We start from the raw sequence: 26,824 nt of genomic DNA on the forward strand, positions 1-26,824 counted from the left end.
TTCATAATAAATAACTCTAAATTTACAGTTTGTTTTACATTGCTATTTTAGTAGGCTTCTCCACTGACACTTATCTGGGGCAAAGATCTATCTGTGTCTGGTGGAACTTAAATCATGCGTTTTTTTACACCGGATCAAGGTCATAAAACCTTGCAGACACAAGCCTCCCGGCAATGACCCATTTCATTTGCGTTATTGGGTAAAACAATATGTATTCCGGTAATAGACAATGGTTTCACCCGAAACAGCTTTATGTGAAAGAAGAATAAAGATCATAATGCATACTTCACAGCTTGGTATTTTACAAGAAAAGGATATTCTTCTTTAAAAGATTTGACGAATTCCATGTTGCATACCCTTATCTGATCGTCAACGCAGTATGTAAAGAGTAGCTCTAAACGCCTGTATTTTGTGCAGTGACCTGCTAAATTTTAAGACACCTTTCTCTTTTTAATATTTTTTAAATATTTTTTTGTATACGATTTTTTATTTGTCTTAAAACTTTGGAGTACTCACGGTAATAATTCCGAATTTGACAAAACCTAAAATGAGGATACGTTGGCATACCAACAAAAAAAATAAATGCATTCACTTGTAAAAAGCATGTATATATAAGTGAACTATTTGTATATATGATGCAAAGCATGCATCGCATATTATTTATGTCTGTCACCAGTGTGTTTGAATAGTCCATATACAAAAATGGTTGTAAATCAAAAGCATGTGTGAAAACCTCTCAAAACATAAAAACAATTCCAAATTATACACAAGCATCATTGCTGTAACCAAGTTAATGAACCAAACATTGTGATATATATTTATTCATCTTTGAATTCCTTGCAAAGTGTGATATTCTTTGCAATCTGAAATAATAAATACAATAAGCATTGTAACATGGTGCATAAGATAGATTACTAACGATAGTATTAATTTATGTTTGTTTTGCAACAAATTCAATAACATGTCCGTCTATCTAAATGGATATACAAATAGACAACATAAAAATTATGTTTACCTTAAACTAGAGAACGCACGAAGTGAATTGCCCATTGCTTGTTTAACGAATTAGTTATGTCTTGGGTAAGCATGCAGCCCATTAATTGTTCTATAATCTAATGTAAATGACACGTCCATATACGTCCGTTGCATACGTCATATTACATCGTTACCTTTGTCCACAAGATTTTGCACGCCTTCCCATCGGCATTGCACACATCACCATTGAGTGTTTCAATGTATATTAATATATTCACTTTAGAAGAGAAAGACAGGATGTGTTCGACAACAAGCAGATAGGTCACGATTTGTTGCTGCTGCATGGCGGCCCCGGCCATTAGGCCGCCGCATGTATATTGCAGTTCAGAATATTTAATTTTACGGACATAAATCGCAATGAACACTATATTGGACTTGTGTTTTACTGACTATGTGACAGCATTTCTATCCACATTCCATCACTACCTACACCATTCCATAATGACAATATAAAGAAGATATTGCTCCAACAATATTTATTAAAAACAAAAGGACAAAGATGGACTAGCAACGTTGCATGTCTGGCATATTACATATTAAATCTCAAAGAAAATTTAATCTACTGACAACACTTCTTTCACATCTACATGCAAACATTAGATAAATAAATAAATATCTAATAATTGGTGTAAAATAATTATAATTACTGGAATGCATTAACAGTTCCTCAAAGTATAAACATGTATATATATATATATATATATATATATATATATATATATATATATATATATATATATATATATATAGGATCTGGCACGAGTTGTCATATCATACCACATTTTATTAAACGAGTTCAGAAATTTTGTTAGTAAGCGAGCCTTGATATGACAACCAGTGTCAGATCTATTTTATCACATGCTTTTAAATGAGCAAATTAAATAAATATTTACGCAAATATAATGATAAATCCCGAATGTTGTTTACGTTTCGTGACGTCATTTGACGTTGCAACGTCATTTCAGCAAAGTAACAAAATGCTGATTGGTAAATAAACTAAAACTAAGCCAATGAAAACGCTTAAAAATGTTGTATTACACATATAAGTAATAAAAAAAAATGTGTAATGGTTGTATTACATGGGAAACAGGGTATAGCATGTGACATATATATATATATATATATATATATATATATATATATATATATATATATATATATATATATATATTTTTTTTTTTTATTATTATATTTTTTTTATTTATCCTATACACTTTAAAATGAACAGTAAACGAAAAAGCTCCTATTATTAAGTCTATCGTCACTTTTGGCTGGTCAAGTAAAATGGTCAAGAGCAAAGTTCAAGGTAAAATGTTCAGGTTACTCGATCAATCACTGTCAAGGTCACCTATTTCATCTTCATCTCCTCCCATGGCCTTCCAAAATGAAATTGCAACCTGAAATTGAACAAAGTAAAACCTTAACAAATAATAATAGAAAGCAAGTTTGATATTATTTATTTGTAATACAGTGACCACGTAATTAAGAAATACCAGACTTGTCAACGACCCATCTTGCATACTTCAACTACTGAAAAGCTTTTTTACGATTAAAATGTTTTATATTACATTAACTAATAAGCTTCATTTCATTACAATACATAATTATTTCATGTTCAGCACTTTGTACATTTTTTTAAACAATGCATTTGTTTTAAATGGTGCTTACATGTTCTGCATATTTTCTCCTTTCTTCAAACGGGAGATTACTTGCTTTCTCTGTAAACAAAACGTTGAGTTTATTAAACATTGTGAATGAAAGTTTTAAGTCATGTGAGCCAAAGAACATGTATTAAGCATCAAATTTCATTAAACAAGAGGGCCTGAAATGCCCAAAGTCGCTCACCTAAGATAACAAGATATTATTGGGACAAATCTTCTGACCAAGTTTCATGATGATCAGAAAATAAATGTGACCTCTCGAATGTTAACAAGGTTTTACTATAGCCATATAAGGAAAAATGCCCCACCCCTGCAGGCCATGTTTTAAAGCAACCAAAACCATTTTTGAACTCATCCAAGATATCATTGGGTCAAATCTTCTGACCAACTTTCATGATGATCGGAAAATAAATGTGACCTCTGGAGTGTCAACAAGGTTTTACTAAAGCCATATAAGGAAAAATGCCCAGCCCCCTGGCGGCCATGTTTTTCAACCAACCGGCATCATTTTTAAACTCGTCCAAGATATTAGTGGGATAAATCTTCTGACCAAGTTTCACGAAGATCGGACTATAAATGTGGTCTCTAGAGTGTTAACAAGATTTTACTATAGCCATATATAGTCATATAGGGAAAACGCCACGCCCCTTGGCAGCCATGTTTTTCAAGCAAACGTAACCATTTTAGAACTCATCCAAGATATCATTGTGAACAATCTTCTGACCAAATTTCATGAAGATTGGAAATAAATGGGCCTCTAGAAAGTTAAAAATGCAAATGTTGACGGCGCACAACGGACGACGGACAAAAGGCGATCACAAAAGCTCACCATGAGCATGTTGTGCTCAGGTGAGCTAAAAAAATATTTCATTAAATATAACTCAACTATTATAACATGCTTATGTGACTATATAGTAATAATTCACATTGAATTTCAAAATTTCATTTAAACCAACTACCTAGATGCATTATTTATCCAATTTATTTTTTCAAAGTAATTGTCACTAAAAATAGAACAATAAATGACAGGTATTATTTATCAGCCTTGAGGATTATTTTGAGTGAAATAGTATGCAACACCTTCCTTATACTCCATCCTCCTACCAGTGACTATTTAGGCAGGATGGTGCAAACAAATCAATGCAGATCTAGAGGTGTAAAAACCTTGATAGTATCCCAGAATTGAAACAGCCCCCAAACATGCATTTTTGTGCAACATGCAACAGAATGGCTTACATTGCCACTCGCAACAAATCTGCAAACCTGGAGGAAAAAACTGATTAACAAAAACTTTCTTCAGTAAACGTCATAAAAAAATACAAGAACTTAGCAAGTTCAATTCGCAATGAAAACAATAGCAGTACTGCCTTAACGTTTGTGTAGTGCTCTGGGAAAATGGGGCTTAATGCATGTGCATAGTGTCTTCTCACATAAGGCCTGTGCAGTATGCAAAGGCTTATCAGGGTTGACACATTCAGTTTTTATGGTATTTTCATTTAAAGGAAGTCTCTTCTTAGCCAAAGTATAGTTAAGGCGAAAAGATTCCTCTCTGATTAGCCTGTGCAGACAGTACAGATAAATCTGGGACTACGCTTTACACACATGCATAATAATCCCATTTTCACAGAGAGCGGCTCATAAGTAATACTAGAAATTTCCCTATCATCAGTGACCACTGACCTTTCATATGTGCAAACTTCTCAAAGAGTTTCTCAAATGACTCCTCCCCAGGGTCCTCATTGCCAAGGGCAGCAAACAACTCTAAGTCCTCACTTGGCAATAAGCTGTCTAAGATAGAAAGGTATCATTGACAACAAGCTTTCTACGATAGAAGGCTATTGTTGGCAACAAGCTGTCTAAGATAGATGGCTATTGTTGGCAACAAGCTGTCTAAGATAGAAGGCTGTTAATGGCAACAAACAGTCTAAGATAGAAGGCTATTGTTGGCAACATCTGTCTAAGATAGCAGTGGCAACAAACAGTCTAAGATAGAAGGCTATTGTTGGCAACAACTGTCTAAGATAGAAGGCTATTGTTTGCAACAAACTGTCTAAGATAGAAGGCTATTGTTGGCATCAAACTGTCTAAGATAGAAGGCAATTGTTGGCGACAAGCTGTCTAAGATAGAAGGGTATTGAAGGGAGTTGAGAGCCCAGTGTGAATTAATTACAACTTGAAACAAAGATGTGGCTGACATGTAAATTGACTTATTTATATTACTGGTAGATACAAATATATAGTAATTCATATATAAAGTAAAACTTCCTTATTTAATTATTAAATCAAATCATTGAGGGAAGCTGTGCCTTGTGTAGTCATATTAATTTATGATTCTAAATTCTAAAGGTAAACAAAATAAAAAAGTATTACCTAAGCATTCTTCTTTGGAAAGGTGCTTCTTAGAGCTTTTATCACCCTTTATCTTACCAGAGGCTTCAGTGCACTGTTTTGTCCCATGTTCTGAAGTGTCACCATTACAAACATCAGTTCTACTGCTAGAAGCTTCTTTAACCGTGTCTTTTAGATCCATGTGGACAGCACCAATGTCTGTATGTCTATCACAGTTTTTTATATCGGATGAACAAGTACACTTTGACGTTTCTGCGATTTCCTCAGTTTGTTCACAGTCTCCACAGCTGTTTTCCCCACAATCAGGGTCTACAGAGAGTTCAGTGTTCAGTTGTTGGAGGTCATGTTCCTCCTTCATCAGCTGTCGGATGAATGGGCTCACAGTGTGCCTTGTGTCTGGAAATGGTATACTTTAGTATAACAAATGCTAGAGAAGTGTTGAAATGTGATGCAGAATGCTAGGTAAGTGTAGAAATGTGATGTAAAATGCTAGGTCAGTGTAGAAATGTTATGTACTTACATGTAATATGCTAGGTAAGTGTTGAAAGGTTATGTACTTGCATGTAAAATACTAGGTAAGCGTTGAAAGGTTATGTACTTGCGTGTAAAATGCTAGGTAAGTGTAGAAATGTTATGTACTTACATGAAAAATGCTAGGTAAGTGTTGAAATGTTATGTTCTTGTGTGTACAATGCTAGGTAAGTGTAGAAATGTTATGTACTTACATGTAAAATGCTAGGTAAGTGTTGAAAGCTTATGTACTTGCATGTAAAATGCTAGGTAAGTGTTGAAATGTTATGTACTAGCATGTAAAATGCTAGGTAAAGGTTGAAATATTATGTTCTTGCATGTTAAATGCTAGGTAAGTGTAGAATTGATATGTACTTGAATGTAAAATGCTAGGTAGGTATTGAAATTATATGTTCTAGCATGTAAATTGCTAGGTAAGTGTTGAAATGTTATGTACTTGCATGCAAAATGCTAGTTAAGTGTTGAAATGTTAAGTTCTTGCATGTTAAATGCTCGGTAAGTGTAGAAATGATATGTACAGTGGAAACCCTCTAAACCGGATCCTCTCTATACCAGAATCCTCTCTAAACCGGACAAATTTTTTCCTCTATAAAACCATGCGTAAAATATCTCCTCAAGACCGGAATCCCCTCAATGCCGAATACCGGTCATTCTTTGGATCAAAATTGGGTAATTCCATACGTAATTGTACCTTTCTAAACTGCTCAGGGCTGGTTTATTGCACCTTAGACCTAGTGTCAAAAAGTTGTGAATAGAGGATTAAAGACGCGTGAAATTAATAAAGGTGGTCGACAAAAATGCAACCTGTAAAAATCACAAAACAATTTTAAGATACTTGTCCTGTGATGTACATATCGATCAATGGAGGTGATAATACTGATTACAATTACTGATAACAAACATAGAGTTCTTTAGTGTGTTTTGTTTTTATGTAGGAAGCCGTGCTAATTTTTAATAATCTAATGCTATTTAATTTTGTGTCGTTTATTACAATTGCTTATTTAGTGTCATATAAAATGGTGATTTGCAGAGTTATTGAAGCATTAAGATATTCATTAAGATTTTCCAATTGTTAATTAGGATAATCAAGACTAAACATGTCCGAACCTCCTTCTAAGCGAATGCACGTGGAATTGAAAAATCAAATTGATAAAAGAGTCAGAGATGTTTCCTAAACCTAAACTAAAGATGCCGTCAGAGAAATATGGGGTAGGAAAATCGACGATCGGGGATATCATGCGAAGAAAGTAAATTCACATAACAAATGCATACATGTATAAAATAGTTTGTTTTTCAGGGTGCACTGTTTGATTTTTGTTGCGCTTGATATTGCTGATATATGTAAATAAACTATTAAAATTTGCTGAAAGTGTTTTTTCCACATTAGGCTATGTACCGGGTAATTGACTTTCTGAAAGTAAAATAGTCAATGTCCCCTCTAAACCGGAATTTCCTGTCAATCCCGGAGTTGTCCGGTTTAGAGGGGTTCCACTGTACTTGAATGTAAAATGCTAGGTAGGTATTGAAATGTTATGTACTAGCATGTAAAATGCTAGGTAAGTGTTGAAATGTTATGTACTTGCATGTAAAATGCTAGGTAAACGTTGAAATGTAATGTACTTTACTACTTGCATGTAAAATGCTAGGTTAGCGTTGAAATGGTTAACACTGGTATGGAAAATGCTAGGACAGTGTTGAAATGGTAAACACTGGAATGGAAAATGATAGGTTAGCGTTGAAATGGTTAACATGTTGAAATGGTTAACACTGGCATGGAAAATGCTTAAATGGTGTTGAAATGGTGAAAACTTAATAGGGCAAAGCTTAACCCAGATCAATTTACTGATAAAGGCTAAGAAAACGTTAACTACGCACATTGAAGAGTGGTTCACATTTGTGTGCTTTGAAAATGTACTTACCTGTACTCAATACTTACAAAGTATTCTAATTAAAACAGTTTGCCATGATGTATATTTTAAAGAAAACAACTGAATAAAATGACAAGCATCAAATGGCATAATGAAGAATGCAACAAACTAATAAGGTACTTTGTGCTGATATGCATAATTCACCAGGTTGGATATGCAGCATATTGCATAACACAAAGAAGTTCTTCAATTCAGGTACGATCAGCAGACACTGGCATCACTGCCCAAGACAAAAACTTTATTGAATTACATGACCAAATTTTAACCTTAAAAATTTTGGTAATTTTTTTTATGATTATTTTAAAGCAATACAACTGCGTTATGATTATCATTTTGTTTAAATTATGAATAAATTTGTGTTGGCAGGTTGCCAGAATATGCAGTTTAATTATAACTGCTAAAGTTTAAACAGCAATGTTATAGAAGGACCACCATATGGGGGTAAAATGCCTTACACCCCCTTACAGGGTTCAACTTAGAGGTTCATTTGAATATAAATGAAGCAAAATAAAATAAGTTTGACATTTACATAAAGGAAATCAGCTAAAAGATAGAGATATCATACTTCTGTTTAAAACTTTACATTTTAGCTTGTTTAATCAAAAATATAAGACTTATCGTGACTATCTTGAGTATGTTTCCTGGACAAACTAGTACTTGTTATCTTAATAGAAGATCTTGAGCGCACCAAGAGTTACAATTCAAACATGTGTGCTTCTTATCACTATCCCACTGCAATCGCTTATGATGATAATGAGCAGTAGTGGTAGTAAAATGAGTTTTATGAGTAAGAATACTTTAAAATGCAGTGCATACCTTTCATGAGCAGGTTGGGCCAGGTGTGGGCATGTAGAGCCTGTATGATTCTCTTCAAGCCTGTCGTCTCCATGAAATCATCTGAGAAATACAGTTTATATTGATTTTAGCAGCAGTCCTGCAAGTAACTAAAGAGACTGGGATAAAGGTGCGCAGTGCATTCTTTTCCCATTAAAACGAAAAACTGCGCATCATTTCCGTAATGCGATGCGCACCATTACGCAATGCGATGCCCGTTGCATAAATGTTATATAAGATCAATTAGGCTTACAGAAATTATTTGTTTGCTCTTAATCGACGTATGAGATCGTTTATGAAAAAATCAAGATAGATCGATCCCCGCATCGTTCGGTAATGTTTGTTAAAGTTGTTGTTGTCATGAAAACTTGTTAATTTACAACGCAAAACGTCTTATTTGAACTGACGCGAATTAATTAAATCATATTTTCAACTTCGTTTTTGCTTTATTTTGATAATTTAATCCAGAGTTTAACGTAAGCAAGTTTTTTTTTTACTGGAATTATAAACAAAGAGTCGGTTAAAGTCTTCCGAAAATTTGCAATGTGTGAGTCTACAGTTTGACGTCATCAAAGGAAAGCCGCTTCCTGTCTGAAGCAATAAAGCGACAAATTTCTCGCTGACAAAATTGGCTTCCTTTGTCTAGCAATAAACATGCCCAACCAATCATGTGTTTGTTCGTCAATGCATATCTCCGCCTTCGAATCTTTTGCAGAGAACAGAGGTGGAGTTTAACGGTTAATTGAGCAAGTGTTTTACGCAAGTTGAGTTCCAATTTGCCAAAATTACTCGGGTCCTAAGCATTGAAACGAAGAATACATTTATCAATGATTTTCCGAGATATACAGATTAGAAAACTTTTTGTACAGTTCCTATATATGGCGGAAGCCCGTGTTTACAAAATTCCTAAACACATATATCGTAAATAATGGCAGTGTTTTATTGCATTATTTATACTAATTATCATATTGCAAGGTAATACTATTTTTATCTACTATAATATCTGGTTTGTTTAATTTAATTAACATGTTAAACAATATAGTTGCGTCACAGACTCAGAAATAAATTTGATGGGGTCGCAATTTTACTGACGCTGATTTTCCTATTGTCTGTAATTTTTACCTGAAATGTTTTTTTAACAGACCTGAACCATTTTTTAACTCTTCCAAGATATGTCCAAATTTCATGAATATTGGGAAAAAAAAGGGTCTTTTAGACTGTTCACATGTTGTCACTATATTCATATAAAGAAAACTGCCCCACTCCCTGGCGGCCATGTTTTTTCACTGATCACGACCATTTTCAAACTCGTCCGAGACATCCACATAACTAATGTTTTGACAAAATTTCATGATGATTAGGCAAAACATGTGACTTCTAGAGTGTTCACAAGCTTTTTTGCTATATAAATATAAGGAAAAAGACCACCCCCTGGCGGCCATGTTTTTTTAACGATCCAAACCATTATCAAACTCAACTGTCCTATCCAGGTGTGGTAGTGCGGTCTCCTTCGCTTACGCAAATGAACTGGTCACAGGACGGTTACAAGTTATGTAACTTTGTAAGCACTTATGTAATGCGGAAATATTTATTTGACAAACTCTTATTTCCGGTCAGGATGAATATACTGACTGGTTGTAATTTAATTAACTAAAGGTGTTTAGTCAGGGATGCCTAAATACACTCAAAGAATTTATTTATAAGTGAAAACCAAGGCAGCTTTAACAAAAATAACTAATCTTTATTTCAAGAACTCGGAAAATGAAGAGCAATGACAGAAAATTAAGAACAGGTACAAGCCAAGTCTAAAGAATCTAAGTATCGTTACAAAAATGAGCAACATACAGCAAATACCTTAATGAATGTAAAAAGAAGTTCAAAATCTGTCCAAAAAACCTGATATAAATATAGTTACTGTTAGTCTAGAAAGTGCTTCAAAAATCTAGTTTACAAAATAGGTCTAATTAATTAATCTAAAGAACAATATTTATGGATATTAGGAAACTTCAGTGAATCAAATGTTAAAATAAGAAAAATTTACTACAGTTATTGAAATAGAATATCTAGTCTTTCTAATTTAGAAAATGCTAAATAAAAATAATCTAAATAATAAGAATAATTTAGAAAATAATGCCAAAATGTCTTGATGCTGGTGTTAAAAATAATTTAGAGTTTAATTATTTCAAAATTCCAACCTTTTTCAAGAGCTGTTAACTTTTCAAGAAAGCATCAAGAGGTGTTAAAATCAGCCCAAACAGCTTATTTTATACACAGGGCTCGAATTTAACTTTTTTTTCTACTTGCAAAACATTGCGAGCAGCTTTAATACCAACTCGCAAAATCAAAAACATTCTCGCAAATTTTGCTGGAAACATAATTTAATTTCGTTTTTTTTATTCAACAGTTAACTTTGCTTTATCTTTCGTATTGTTATTTCCATCTGTGGGCAAAAAGAAACTAGTTATTTTTCGCTTCGACACCATGTCTGTTCAAGTTCAATCAACACGTCACACGTGTGAATTAGTCGACTGTTAAACGTTCTTTGTACCAATACCATCCTCGTATCTGTACTATAAGTAAACTAGTCTATATACAAGGTGCGCGCTTCCGCATACAGGTATTAGGACGTTCTATTACCTATGGTTTAGCGTTCAGGACGTCGAACGCATCAGCAATATTACTGCTTTTTTTCACTATTTCTTTACTTGCAGAAATTACTAGTGGCTTAAAACTTAACTCGCAAACTGTATTTTTCACTCGCATTGTGCGAGTGTGCGAGTATCAATTTCGAGCCCTGATACAGTTCAGAAGAGATCAATGGCAGAGTAAACAATTTTCCCTCAGAACAGTGCATTTATCAACGATCAATACCTTCCCAAATTCCAGAGCAGAACTAAAAATAGATTACTAAACCAGGTTAAACAAGGGAGATAAATACTGCATAAATACTGCAAAATCATGTACATGTCTTTCTTTCAGTTAACTCTTAGTTGAAAGGCTTATCATAAGTGTTAATGACTAAAACAGTTATGTTAACTATGAAAATTCTGTGTTGTAAAAAATTACATAACACATTTAATTTGACATAATATTGACATAATAAAACCAAACTTTACTACACAGGAAACCAATGTTCTGACCAAATTTCATGAAGATTGAGCATACTTGAAAGTTAACAAGATTTTACTATAGCCATATATAGCCATATAAGGAAAAATGCCCCCCCCCCCCTTGGCAGCCATGTTTTTCAAGCCAAGGTTACCATTTTGAACTCATCCAAGATATCATTGGGACAAATCATCTGAGCAAGTTTCATGAAGATCCGAAAATAAATGTGGCCTCTAGAGTGTTCACAAGGTTTTACTATAGCCTTATAAGGAAAAATGCCCCGCCCCCTGGCGGCCATGTTTTTCAACCAACGGACATCATTTTCGAACTCGTCCAAGATATCATTGGGATGAATCTTCTGACCAAGTTTTATGAGGATCGGACAATAAATGTGGCCTCTAGAGTGTTAACAAGATTTTGCTATAGCCATATATAGCCATATAAGGAAAAATGCGCCGCCCCTTGGCAGCCATGTTTTTCAAGCAAACGTTACCATTTTCGAACTCATCCAAGATATGATTGAAACCAATCTTCTGAACAAATTTCATGAAGATTGGACAATAAATGTGGCCTCTAGAGAGTGAACAAGGCAAATGTTGACGTCGCACAACACACGACGGACAAAAGGCGATCACACAAGCTCACCATAAGCACGTTGTGCTCAGGTGAGCTAAAAAGGTAACAAAAGTTTTCATTTTGTTATAAGGAAAAATGGCCCATTCAAAAAAGTTTAACGATTTTTACATGGCAAAATGATTTGTTCAAACAGTTGTTTTTTTTTAATATCAACTGTCAACAAACATGCTATTCCCTCAAACATGGTCCACTAGAATTTAAAACAAAGAAGTTTAACTTACCTCTTACTCAACATGGTATTCCCTAAAATTGCTTTTGTTTAGTAGTTTAATAATTTATTAAAGAGAAACATAATCCTTAGTACTTCTCAATTTGCATCACAATTTATACTTGCCCTCTGTGTCACTGTCTATGTGAGTTTCTGGGTTCAATTCAACCAGCTCAAAACCATGTTCAATACACCATGTCTGGGCGGCCAATTTGCTCACATCTGAAATTATTTGTATACATATAAATATATAAAAGATCTGAAACAAGAAATAATTTCATACCTGATTAATTTAACAAATTACCTGGACGAAATTTATTCAATATATTATAAAATGACGAGTGTCAGATTTTACTTATGCTAATGCTTATACAATTTAAACAACTAAAAATTTTCTAACTTTACCTAATTATGTTGAAAACAAGATATGTGTTTGTCAGAAACACTATGTCCCCTTTTGCGCCACTTTGAAGCTATATATTTGACCTTTGACCTTGAAGGATGACCTTGACATTTCACCACTCAAAATGTGCAGCTCCATGAGATGCCAAATATCAAGTTGCTATCTTCAATATTGCAAAAGTTATTGCAAATGTTAAAGTTGGGGCAAACAAACAAACACAAACCAACAGACAGGGCAAAAACAATATGTCCCCCACTATAGTGGTGGGGGACATAAAAACTGAAAGTTAATAACTGACATCATTTTATGTTTACACAAATAAAATTATGTGATTTGCAAGTCTGTCAAGACAATGATACCACATCATTTTGAGTGATCATTTGATGATTATCTGTAACCGTTCAATATTTTTATTTATTTGAGCTTTCATTGAGTATTATTTTTATTTAAAAAAAAAAGATAAACAAGTTTTATTTTTGTTTCCATTTTTTTTTAATTTTCATTTTGTTCATATAAATGCAGTTAGATGATTTTGATTACTTTTAACTTTTCATGAACAAACTCATTTGCAAATTCAGGCAATTTTTTTATGTGTGGCGAAGAAAAAGAGTTCACAATCTCACAAAACAAAAACAAAACAAAAAACTTCTTGCAAATGCTGTGATACACTTAGCATGAGAAAGGTACCTGTTGTTTCTGAACACCTTTCACATACAAGAATCTTAACCTCTGGCTCCAGCTGATCCAAGTATGGCAGCCATAGTTTAACTGCTTCAAGACTGCTTGCCTGTGCAAAGAACACATATAATTAAGTACTTTGAGTGATTGTAAACCGTTATTTTTACTCTGTAACCTTTTAAATTTTACTTTTTTTAGAATCGTGAGTGGTACATTGATTTAATTCAAGTTTATTTAAATTTATGTATAATATGACATAACAAATCTGAATTCTCTAGTATTTAGACATAATAACCTTGTTCAACTAACACAAACAATATTATCTTTTAACTTCTATTATCAAAAGCATTAACAATAAATTCATGTTGATAAACAACATATCTTTCAAATGCTATACATGTATACAAATAAGACGACAATAAAAACCTTCTCTGAGTCGAAGCATGTAACAAATGCCTGTATATTTTCTGCAAAATGTTGGTTGCCTATAGTTCTTTCAGCAGTAACACACAGTGTAACCTTGGCTGTATAATATTTTGTTTCAATGGTCCAATCAAAGCACTGGACATTTTCAATCACCGGCTTGCCTTCAGGTAGAGTTTCAACATTTAGGATATCTGGAAATAACAAAACATGGAACAAATATACAATTTGTGAACCAGAGATTACAGTTGAAATTCATCATTTATACATTTAAATTTAGATATAGGACATCTATCAAGGGAAACACACATATAAAATAGTCAGACTTACAGTAAGAATTTTCTGCTTGTGTAATTATTGAGAAATAAGTAACAAATGACTGTTACAGGACACTGCTTAATGATAACTATCTGGAGATCACATTTAAACAACTCAATACACACATGGTCAAATGTTGCACAAAATTACACAATATGTACGAGTATATTTTGTTGTAGAGTGTGTGTTCAAGAACCAGCTGCTTGGTTAGCTCAGTGGGAAGAGGTACCTGCTGCAGTTCCAGTGGGCATAGTTTGGACTATGCACTAGCCTAGGCAAACATTGCTTCCAAGGGCTACATTTTTAGCATCAGACCGAGAGACTGATTAAATGTTTAATGGGAGACGTCTAGTGTGTAACAACTCTATGGTTATGAACATGCACATGGGTTTGATCAGTCTGTAGAGCTTGTTTTCTTTCAATGTTTACTAATTAATATTATGAAAGAACAAGAGCTGTCACCATAGGATGACATATGCCCCCGAAAAAACGCTTTTTCGAAACCTAAACACAGATTTCGAAACCTAAATGCGGACCCTAAGTTCAAGGTCAAGGTCAAAAGGGTCAAAATTTGTGTGCGTATGGAAAGACCTTGTCCATATACACATGCATACCAAACATGAAGGTTACTACATCTGAAGCGACATAGAAGTTAATATGAGCATTTTTCTAAACCTAAACGCAAAGTGTGACGGACACACAGACAGACAGACGGAAAGTAATGCAATCACTATATACCCACCTTTGGGGCATAAAAATTACTACATCAATAGTTTTTCTATTTCAATATTGAAATTTTAACCAAATCTAAAACAGTTAAACTTGATAACACATAAATAACTGACAACATAGTCCTTCTTAAATGCTCTGAGCTTTTATGAGTTCTTCCTTCAAAAACCCAAATCCATGTCAAAAAGTCTCAAGTTTGTCTATAAAATCTAATTCAATCAACATGGTAACAAACACAATACCTACACACATCAACAAACATTAGAGTGTTTTTTGTGTGGGTAAATGTCCATAACAAAACGTTGAAACAAGAGGGCCTGAAAGGCCCAAAGTCGCTCACCTGAGATACATTGTAACAAGAAATGACCTGTTATGTTCTAACCAAGTTTCATGAAAAATGAACAACAAATGGCCCCCTGGCGGCCATGTTTTTCAACAGACTGGAACCATTTTTGAACTTGTCCAAGATATTATTGGGACAAGTCTTCTGACCAAGTTTCATGAAGATCCAACAATAAATGTGGCCACTACATTATTAACAAGGCAAATATTCATGACGCACAACAGAAGACAGACAATTGACATAAGGTGATCACATAAGTCCACAATTAGCAAAAAATATTATGCTCATAAAGATTGTCACCATGTTTGAAGATGATATTATTAAAACCAATTGAGAAAACTAAATCAAGATATGATAACAATATTTGCACTCAGCAAGTGTCATTCAGATTGAACTAAAAATGTGACTGAAAGTATTCACAATGTTTTACTATTAACAACTGTAGACATACAAAAAATCTACCCGCCCCCTGAGAGCCTTGTTTATAAACAATAATGAACTATTTTCAGACTCACCATGCAATTATATTTCCAATTAAACAAGAGCTGTCACCATAGGATGACTTCTGCCCCCTATAAACGCTTGATAGAAGTTATGAGCTTTTTTCGAAACCTAAACGCAGATTTCGAAACCTAAACGCGGACCCCAACTTCAAGGTCAAGGTCACAGGGGTAAAAATTTGTGTTTGTATGGAAAGGCCTTGTCCAAATACACATGCAAACCAAATATGAAGGTTATATCTCAAAAGACATAGAAGTTATGAGCATTTTTCAAAACCTTAACGCATATTTCGAAACCTAAACGCGGACCCCAACTTCAAGGTCAAGGTCACAGGGGTCAACATTTTTGTGCGTATGGAAAGGCCTTGTCCATATACACATGCATACCAAAAATGAAGGTTATATCTCAAGGGACATAGAAGTTATGAACATTTTTCGAAACCTAAACGCAGATTTCAAAACCTAAACATGGACCCCAAGTTCAAGGTCAAGGTCACAGGGGTCAAAATTTTTGTTTGTGCGTATGGAAAGGCCTTGTCCATATACACATGAATACCAAATATGAAGGTTATATCTCAAGGGACATAGAAGTTATGAGCATTTTTCGAAACCTAAACGCAGATTTCGAAACCTAAACGCAGACCCTAAGTTCAAGGTCAAGGTCACAGGGGAAATTTTTTGTGCGCATGGAAAGGCCTTGTCCATATACACATGCATACCAAATATGAATGTTATATCTCAAGGAACATAGAAGTAATGAGCATTTTTCGAAACCTAAATGCAAAGTGTGACAGAAAGACGGACAGACAGACGGACAGTCCGATCACTAACTGCCCCCTTTTCTTCCAAATGGGGCATAAAAATCAATAAATCTGTTTTAAAACACAAATCTTTGATAATGTGGGTTATTTCATTAAACAATAAAACTCATGTTATTTTAGCAGAAATGTGGACCCTTCAAGGGAGAGTATCTTGAGCATAGTAGTACATGTATGTTGATGAATAGAGTTCAGTTCTCGCAAATTCCTGAGCAAGAGTTACTGCCCATTCTATAAATTATATAAAGTTCTGAGATCACTTCCTTTCTGGCATTGGATTCCAAGGATTAAACCTACAGAAAAAATCGAACTTACAAAATCTACATTAATCTTCAGAGATATTTCTTAGTTATATAACAAAAGCATCACAAAATGTCTGGAAGAGGTAAACCAGCAGGAAGAAAGAGGAAAGCTCAGACAAAACTGCCAGAAAATCAGGAAACTAGAGTGTTCACAAGCTTTTTTTGCAATATAACAAGGGCTGTTTGTAAAACATGCATGCCCCCCATATGGGATGTCAGTTGTAGTGGCAGCCTTTGTGTGAATACGTATTTTGTCACTGTGACCTTGACCTTTGACCTAGTGACCTGATAATCAATAGGGGTCATCTGCGAGTCATGATCAATATACCTATGAAGTTTCATGAACCTAGGCATAAGCGTTCTCGAGTTATCATCAAGAAACCATTTTACTATTTCAGGTCACCGTGACCTTGACCTTTGACCTAGTGACCTGAAAATCAATAGGGGTCATCTGCAATCATGATCATTGTTCCTATGAAGTTTCATGATCCTAGGCATAAGCGTTCTTAAGTTATCATCCAGAAACCATTTTACTATTTCAGGTCACCCCGACCTTGACCTTTGACCTAGTGACCTGAAAATCAATAGGGGTCATCTTCCAGTCATGATCAATGCAGGGTTGGACACTAAGGCACGTTTGACAGACATTGTCTAGTAAGATTGGTGGTCGGGCTAGTAAAACTGCTGGCTAGCTTGTCCGACTGGCCATACATAAAAAATCTATACTGATTCATATAACTATAACTAACTGCTGTGAAAACCCTTCTTCTAAGTGTGTAAAATTACTCTTGTATCTGTTATTTACATCAGAACAAAACTAGCGTATATAAATAAATGCAGAGCATTCACATGATTCATCGCTATTTGTAGACACGTAGGAGAGCTTCCTGCAGAAATTGCTTGTTTCCATTGGTCAAGTTGTCATGAATATTAATGAATTTCTGCAGTGTCGTAAAACTTTACAGCATGTTTTTAAGACTTCTATCGAAAATTTGTATCGTCAATGTAAACATTTTTGCGTAGCAGACAAGACAATGTAATTTCAAGAATGGCTTTGATCAAGTTTGGATTTTCGTTCGACAAATCAGTTAATAAAGAAGAATCCGCGGTGAAACTGACAGGAAACGTCAATATGAAAAAAAACGAAAGCATCAATTTTATCCTTAATGGAAAATGGAGTCAGTTTCCTTGGCTTGAATTTGACGAAGAAAAGCAAAACAAATATTTTTATTTTATTGTTTCCTCTATGCATCAAAATAACATTATGGTGTTCACTGATTATTTACTGATAAATCCTGATTAAATAGTTTAAGGACACAAGTGTGTTTATTTGCTATGTCATTTATGGTCTAGTAGACATCAGATTCGGGCTAGTACATTTTAAGAGGAGCTGGTCCGATGGTCTTGCTGTACAAAAAAGTTAATGTTGAACCCTGCAATGTACCTATGAAGTTTCATGATCCTAGGCCTAAGCGTTCTTGAGTTATCATCTGGAAACCATTTTACTATTTCGGGTCACTGTGACCTTGACCTTTGACCTAGTGACCTGAAAATCAATAGGGGTCATCTACGAGTCATGTACGAGTTGAAATGAGGCAAATTTGTTTATGGCCAAAGTTTGCAGATGATATTTACTATTTAGCTACAATTTTATATATGGTTGTTACTGGTTGAGTCGTGGGTTCTGTTTGATTCGTGGGTATAGAAATCGCGTGAAATCTCGCGATAGAATGTTCGCACATGATGCAGTTCGTTACGGAAAAATGTTTTGACACGGTCACCATTTTTTCCGATCAAAAATGCGTCAAAAACAAGTAAATAGTGTAATTCATCATAACTTGATAGGTCGGTATGAAATATTTCCCCATTTATATATTGTTCATATAGTGTTTCAAAGTAACACAAAATCGTTTATTTAGAAGTATTTACCATGCTACATTGTCTGTTGACATTTTTTCACAAGAAATTAACCTGTCCTGCAAGGTCAGTTTAAAGGCTATTTATAGTATGCAAATCTTGAAATTCTGGCAGCCAATCAGAACCCACGAATTAACCGGAAGCTTATTTTCATGATGGTAGTTTGACACTATCAACACAGTCGATTATTTTGATGATAAAAGACGATAAACATTTGGAAAAAAAGCAACAAATCTTAAAGAAGAAAGGTTAATTATTACTTTCATAATGATTCATGGTCATATATTTATAAAATATTTGAGATGCAACATCTTTATTAAAATTACCCACGACTTAACCGGCATATAGCATATAGCCTATTATAGGTTTATAAATTTTAAACAATAATGACTTTGTAATTTGAACTTCTGTTGAATTTGTGACATTCTGCCTATTTGGCATGTTCAACCCCTTGTCTATATATTATAGGAGGTTTTGGGGATTCCGATAATGACGTCACGTTTGCGCATGCTCAAATTTTGGCCGTCAAAACTGCGGCCATTCTGCTATTGTTTGCATGTGATGAACCGCATCGTGATAAGGTTACAATCATATTCGCGACCCTTTTGAAGAACAACAAATACTCAAAACTTGAAATTCTTTCAGATTAAATTGAATCCAATGAACGAACACAAATAAGGACGAAAACAAACAACAAATTGATTGAATTTATGTAATCAACATATAGAAACTGATTTGAACCTATTTGTTTGTAAAAACTTACCTTGTTACAGATTAAATAAATCCTCTATATGAATGTTAATGCTTTTATTTAATTGTTCACACCAGTTTTGACACTCTTTGTTTCAGCATTTCTAACCCAGTGTTTAATTGCCCCTTTGTTTATCACAAACCGATTATCTCGATATGATCGGATACTGTCCAGACAATTACTAAGAAAACAGTGTAATAAACCCAGGGACATATACTTGTATGACTCTGTATGGGGTCTCTGCATAAACCACATGTGTCTGGTCATTAAACACAATTTATCATACCTCCATGTCATCTCTTAGCATATTAAGTCAAAAACTTTACAGTTGCTTTAATAAAATATTTGAACATATTTAAAAAATAGACATTTGTCCGAAATGGATTAACAGCTAGGAACTATTAACTATATATATTAGCCAGTTTAAACATAACAATAAAGTGGTTAATAACTATACATTTAAAATATTTTACAAATTTATTGCTCCACAATTAACGTATTTAACGGGTACCTGCAAATGTAAACTCTGCTATAATGTGTAAAGATCGTGCGTTACTGCAGCAGTGTTCGAAACATCATCATGAAAACAAGCAATCGCGTTTGGTCATTATATACGGATATAAAATACTTGCGGAAAATAAATTAAATGTGTAGATTTATGGTATCATAAAATGCTAGATTTGTATCGCTCATTATCACTAGAGAAGGGTTTTCAATATACATGTACATGCAAAGACAGTTCAATTTGCAAAATATGCAGGTGTTTTTTTCAATTGGAATGCTTAAATTATGAATATTTTCATTCAATGTAAACGAAACGAAAATTCATTCAATGTAAAAGAAAATTAAAACTGCATTTCAAAATTGAAATTTATTGAGCTATTTTAAGGCTTTGTTTTATGACTGATTCAATACACCCCTTACACTTAATTTAAATCTCTGATGAAAAATAACACTATCGCATCCACACCACTTATAATAATATTCAAATTATTATATGTTTTATAATTTTTGAAATATCATTTATTAAAGTCTTACTTAAAAAAGAATACGGGTATTTATAGTTTTGTTTTGTGAAATTGTAAGTATTAAGTGTTCCGACGACCTTTACTCTGATACAATATAATAGGCCGCGATTGAGAAGTTGACGGCCAATCTATTTTTAGTAACGGAAAACCCCTCTTGTGACGTCACACAAAAACCTCCTATATATAATATACGATTTTTTTGTGCCGGATCCCTATGACTGAGAACAGGACAGCACTGAAACTGTTCGGTACAAAATGAGAACGAAAAAATGATCAGACAAAGTGAATGCTGCGTAACTACGTTTACTATCAGTTAGTTTTTATTGCATATGTACCTTTTACAAGCGTATACGGGCTGTAAGTATTAGAACAAGAAGTTATCAATATGCCAGGGGTGTCCATGTTCACCGGAAGTGTTAACTGCGTCATCAAAATTGGTGTATTCATAAATCACAGTGTAATGTAACGGTAAAATCAGAAGTAATCCGCTAAGTGTTTACTGTTGCCCAGAGACCTGTGATGGCTGCTGAAGACGTGAACACACATTAGCTCAGTAAAAGTACAATTATGAAAATGACAACAATTGAAACACGTCCTGAAGATCTGGGACAAATACTAATAAAGGTACATTCACATGATAAAAGTGTGATAACGTACAATCAATCCTTTAAAGTGCAATGTCAATAGCAGGACCTTGTTAAATGTATGTTTGCTTTTCGAGTTAAAAAAACCTGGGTGGAAACTTGCTGCCCTGTTAGACCATAAAGTTTCAAGGCAGCTGTTGGTATAAGCCCTGATCTTGATGCACATTTGCAATATTCATGATGTTTTGATATAAGGAGAAGATAACTTAAACATGTAACAAGATCATTCGCCACGTTGATACTGTAGTGATTTAAGGTCCATTCCAAAAAGCCTTGCTGTTGAGCTAGCTTTTCAGCGACGCGGTTAGAGTGTCTGACTTCCACTCTGAAGGTCGTGGGTTCGATCCCCCATTGAAGCTCCGTATTTTTACAATAATGGCGACGAGGCAAACTCGAACTGTGATTCAGAACGTGGGTGTGAGCTTTCTAATGGCTGCAAGGAGCCGCTTGTGAAGCGGTCGACACTATAATATAGCAAAAAGTGTCATATGACATGCTGTAGCAGGCATGTCTGGCCTTGAAACATTTCTTATGGCTTCAAGGAGCCGCTTGTGAAGCGGTCGACACTATAATATAGCAAAAAGTGTCATATGACATTCTGTAGCGGGCATGTCTGGCCTTGTTACATTAAGAGGGGAGGAGTGTAGTGATTTAAGGTCTATTCCAAAAAGCCTTGCTGTTGAGCTAGCTTTTCAGCGACGCGGTTAGAGTGTCTGACTTCCACTCTGAAGGTCGTGGGTTCGATCCCCCATTGAAGCTCCGTATTTTTACAATAATACATAGTCAGTCTTTAAGACCCATGTACATGAATGTTAAGTGTGGTAGGTTTATCATCAAGGATTGAAATTAACATTTGCATATTGTTAGTGCTGCCACAGTGCTACCGCAACGATATTGTGGTAGTTTGTAAGTTGCTACTGTTGTTTTGTAGCATTTGATACCTTTGCGCCGGGAACCAGACTGTATAAGGTTCTTGTGGTTAGTTAAGCTCGATTGGTCATTGTCGGCTCGGGTACTACTTACATGTACCCCGGGTACTCATAAGTATACTTACATGTACCCCGGGTGCGGTAAATATACTTGATCGTACCCGGTCTATATTAGACTATACCCGAGTTGTATTCCCGCCGAAAATCCGATATAGTAAAACACGCTACAGATTTTCTTAAACACACTTCTCTTTTAAAAAAACTGCATCAACATGCTTTTTTAATATGATTTTCGATAATATAAAGGAGATTTTACAGAAAAAGACATAAATGTGAAAAAAATAATTTTTAAAAAAGTAGCCTACAACGATTGATTAAGCGTTAAATTTCCAGGGTATGTTTACGTATATTTACTGTACCCAGGGTACATGTAAGTACACTCAAGAGTACCCAGGGTACATGTAAGTAGTACCTGAGCAGACAATGACCAATTGAGTGTTAGTTAATTTTCCTGCAGCCCCAATGCGCTCTTGTTATCTGCCCTTTTCCTGCATGTTCGTTTTTGGTGCCGTTCATTTGCCAGGCATTGCAGTAGTTTATTAGCCCCATAGAGCCCCAAAAGAGGTATATATTCGTTGTATTATAAGTAATTACCTTTGCTCTTTAAAGCGTCGTATTGTTAATGTCTAATTTTCTGTTCGTAAGGCGTTCAACTTTAAAGTTGTTTTATGTTATCAGTTTTCGCGACTGAAATCTACCATGGCATTCCCAAATTAACGACATTGGAATTACCTTTTATTCTTTATATATGTTTTTTCCAGAATTAATCACTATTTAGATGTGTCATTAAATGTATGTATTTTTTTTTTTAATTTGTAGTTTGACGTAGACAATTGTCAGTGACATTGTTTAATAAATTCGAAGTCAAACATGACAAACGACATTGTCTTCAGTCAACTCACGGGCTAAACTTACACATATGTTTTCTCTACACAAACCTCTGAATCTGAATCTGAATCGATACATTGCAGGGCCTTGTAGGGCGTAGGTCGCAACAGGAGAAAGCTCAATCCAACTGTGGATTTATCAGCGCGGTCCTGAAACCATTGTGATGTAACTAAGTTTGTTCCAGTCTAATACAGATCTGGGGGAATAATGAGTTTTTAAATTACACAGTTTTACACGAGAAAGTTTTAAAACACTTTGAATCATTAGTCACTCGGTTGTCTAGAATTTTTGAGGCTTGGTAGTCATTAAATGATTAAGGTTTAATGTTACATTTATTTCTTGCTGGTGTTAATATATCATGACAAGGTAAGGCTGGCACCTTCCCCCCCCCCCCCCCCCCCCCCCCCCCCCCAACTTCTTTGTACAGGAAGGGGAGTCTGTTTATCTTTCGTCCGTCCAGTAGAATTTGGAGTTCCAGTTTATAAGCATGGATGTGACACAGCCTTCATCCTGTGAGTGGTAAAACCCTGTGATAAATCTAGCCGCTTGTCTCTGGATGTGCTCAATTTTCGCTCAGAATAAAACATTTCTTTGCATTGAAACGCATTCCCCATGAAGATGCCCAGATTTCTAGTGCTTTCAGGTTGTCTTGGAGGGTTATGTGGTCTTGAATGTTTCGTATTGGCATGTACAGGAGACAATTGTCTGTGATGAGTCATACTTGTGACTTGACTGTATCAGGGAGGTCATTTATGTGGCACAGGAACAAGAGTGGGCCGAGAAGGGTTCCTTGAGGTACTCCTGAGTCAACATGGACGGATGTGGAATTCTCCCCGTGTAGAACATCTTGCATGTGGCGGTTTATTAGAAAGTCAGGGAGCAATATATTTAGAGGTCCATCAATACTGTAACCTCTGAAGACAAAACAGTAATAAGATGAGTTTTTCCAAGAAGGCCTAGGTCCGGATTACTAAAATGATCAGTTTATTGCACAATGATAGTTGCATGCAAATAAGAAGAGTGGATACATTGTGTGATATAAAAAGGATTTTAAATTTTTACGACTTTTTATACTGTTGGATGAGTGGGTTTTTCCGTTATCTAACCATTTTGGGAGTTAGTCTATTGGCAAACTCAGTCCATGATTGACAAACTTGTGTTTGTAAATGTTACTACAGCAGTCTTTAGCAGTCTTAAGCCAACAATTGCAAGTTCCAAGTGTTAACAATGTTCATAGGTTAATAGGTTCATAGTTTTGTTTGCATTGTTGATGCTTATACTGCTTGTGATTGAGTTGCAAAAAACATCCTCTACAAAATTTCTTCTGTTTTTACACAGCTGGAAGTCTCCACACTTTTTTGCTTGATAGCAAGTGCAAACTTCTTCAACAACATTGGGATAACTTTCCAAACCATTATGCCTAACGCAACAGGATATCTGCACAGTTACAGAAGCAAATAGCAACTTTCCTAACTATAGAAAAAAAATGCAGAGTGCCAGAACATATTGACAAAGATAAATTGATGTACCTCGTTGAATCAGCCAATGGTTAAGATGTATGATGTCATTAATGATTTGTTGATGCAAGAATGGGCATGATTCAATGCTGATTCTGGCCAAATTTACCAGAAATATTTATTAGGTGGTTATTCAGAGAGATGGGCAAATTATGGGTTCGAATCTATCTTTTTCTGCCATTTGCATTTTTTATGCCCTCAAAGGAGGGCATAAAGTGATCAGACCGTCCATCCATCTGTTTGTCTGTCCTTCCGTCACAATTTGCGTTTAGGTTTCGCGTTTAGGTTTTGAAAAATGCTCATAACTTCTATGTCCCTTCACAAAGCAGCTTGATATTTGGCATGCATGTGTATCTCATGGAGCTGCACATTTTGAGTGGTGAAAGGTCAAGGTCATCTTTCAAGGTCAAAGGTAAAAAAACATGTATCAAAGCGGCGCAGTAGGGGGCATTGTGTTTCTGACAAAAACATCTCTTGTTTATGACTTATTTCTCAACCAAACTTTATCAAAAATGTGTTTTTATGTACAATGAAATTTAGTAATAGAAACTTGTAAATGGCAATGAAGGTTAGTTTCGTTTAAATTTGATTTTAAATTAATGTAATTGTTGCTTGAAAAAACAGCAATAAATATTAGTTAAGGTGTCATTTTATTAATGTTTAAAGACAAACAGTCACAAGTTTTCCAATATTTGCCAGTCTCTTCAACAGGCCATGGTTGCAACAGACCTAGTCTTATGATGGCACCATACATAATTCACCAAACCAACTAGCACATGAGCAACATTATTTAATTACAACATGTAATTGTTAAATGGTGAATATTTTCATACAAGTGTTAAAGTTTGTGTTCCATGGAAAGCAATACAATTGAAACTTTCTAAACCAGATACCCGCAGGACCGAGAGGAAATTCCGGTTTAGAGGGGAAATTAACTATTTTACTTTCAGAAGGTCAATTACATAGCCTAATGTGGAAAATCACACACTTTCAGGAAATGTATCTAGTTTATTTAAATATAATTATAGGTTTAGGCAACATCTCTGACTCTTTGATCAGTTTGATTGTGTTTCCTAGATACAATTCTATAATGCGCCTTCGCTTAGAAGGAGGTTTGGACATTTTTAGTCTTAGTTTTTTTAATTATTGAACATCTAAATGAATTCAAGAACTCTGCAAATCATCAATTTATATGACACATAATTAGCAATTGTAATAAACAATTCAAAATTAAATAGCATTAAGCTTATTAAAATTTATCACAGCTTCCTACATAAAAAACAAAACACAATAAAAAAACCTATGTTTGTTATCAGTAATTATATTCAGTATAATAACTTTTATTGATCGATATGTACATCACAGGCCAAGTCTCTTTAAATTGTTTTGCGATTTTTACAGTTTGCAAAATGTTTGACCCCCTTTATTAATTTCATGTGTCTTTAATCCGCTATTCTCATGTTTTCAACTCTAGGTCTGAGGTGCAATAAACTGGCCCTGAACGGTTTAGTGAGGTACAATTACGTATGGAATGTACGGTGGCACTAAGGTGACATCACCGCTCCAAAAAAAAAAAAGTCGGGAAAACACAAGTTATGTTTTCCTGTCGCCAAAAAAAAATAATAACCCGGGGAAACACAAAATAAGTCTGTTTTCAGGATTTTTTTTTTTGTTTGGCGACGGGAAAAAAAAGTTCTGTTTTCACATCTTTTTTTTTTTTTTTGGAGCGGAAAACACAAGTTCTGTTTTCCCGTCTCTTTTTTTTTTTGAGACTTAAAAACACAATCTCTATATTGTGCGCACAAGATAATCTGCCAATCATAGACGCGGATTATATGGCTACTGCTGCTGCTGCTGCTGCTGCTGCTCCTCCTCCTCCTCCTCCTCCTCCTCCTCCTCCTACTACTACCACAACTACTACTACTACTACTACTACTACTACTACTACTACTACTACTACAGCAGCAGTTGCAGTAGCAGTAGTAGGAGGAGAAGGAGGAGGAGCAGTAACAGCAGTAGCAGTAGCAATAGAAGTAGTTTTAGTATTAGTAGTAGTAGTAGTAGTAGTAGTAGTAGTAGTAGCAGCAGCAGAAGCAGCAACAACAGCAGCAGCAGTAGTAGTAGTAGTAGTAGTAGTAATAGTAGTTATAGTAGTAGTAGTAGTAGTAGTAGTAGTAGTAGTAGTAGTAGTAGTAGTAGTAGTAGTAGTAGTAGTAGTAGTAGGAGTAGTTGTTGTAGTAGTAGTAGTAGTAGCAGCAGCAGAAGCAGCAACAACAGCAGCAGCAG

The 26,824-nt window shown here is 34.8% G+C and overlaps 2 protein-coding genes across 3 annotated transcripts in view; one reads left to right on the plus strand and one right to left on the minus strand.

The window, feature by feature from the left end:
* Positions 1–805: 805 nt before the first annotated feature.
* LOC127876267 (alpha- and gamma-adaptin-binding protein p34-like) lies at positions 806–20,986 on the minus strand. 2 transcript variants are annotated; one of them, XM_052421360.1, is made up of 9 exons: positions 20,836–20,986; positions 13,798–13,988; positions 13,381–13,480; positions 12,417–12,512; positions 8,321–8,401; positions 5,124–5,441; positions 4,377–4,484; positions 2,704–2,753; positions 806–2,432 (listed from the first exon to the last, which is right to left on the minus strand). In XM_052421360.1, the coding sequence occupies exons 1-9, from the start codon at positions 20,945–20,947 to the stop codon at positions 2,364–2,366; spliced, it is 1,125 nt and encodes a 374-aa protein (XP_052277320.1). In that variant the 5' UTR covers positions 20,948–20,986; the 3' UTR covers positions 806–2,363. The 2 variants fall into 2 exon arrangements, with proteins under 2 accessions (XP_052277320.1, XP_052277319.1); XM_052421359.1 differs by having other exon boundaries at positions 5,067–5,441.
* Positions 20,734–26,824, plus strand: part of LOC127876265 (IQ domain-containing protein H-like) — a 59,896-nt gene continuing 53,805 nt past the window's right edge. The window contains exon 1 of the mRNA XM_052421355.1: positions 20,734–21,124. Coding sequence (XP_052277315.1) covers positions 21,068–21,124 — 57 coding nt within the window. The 5' untranslated portion in view covers positions 20,734–21,067. The remainder of the gene's footprint in view (positions 21,125–26,824) is intronic.

This window comes from Dreissena polymorpha, chromosome 4 (genome assembly GCF_020536995.1).
Source record: "Dreissena polymorpha isolate Duluth1 chromosome 4, UMN_Dpol_1.0, whole genome shotgun sequence".
Lineage (NCBI taxonomy): Eukaryota > Metazoa > Mollusca > Bivalvia > Myida > Dreissenidae > Dreissena > Dreissena polymorpha.

What these genes read in the sequence shown, in the direction of transcription:
- LOC127876267 (XM_052421359.1), bottom strand. Translation starts at nt 20,947, where the DNA reads ATGAATACACCAATTTTGATGACGCAGTTAACACTTCCGGTGAACATG. An exon ending in TTCCAAAGAAGAATGCTTAG is followed by an intron (nt 4,485 to 5,066) that starts GTAATACTTTTT and finishes TTTCTATCTTAG; the next exon opens with ACAGCTTATTGCCAAGTGAG. An exon ending in GAAGTTTGCACATATGAAAG is followed by an intron (nt 2,754 to 4,376) that starts GTCAGTGGTCAC and finishes TTTTGTTTACAG; the next exon opens with AGAAAGCAAGTAATCTCCCG.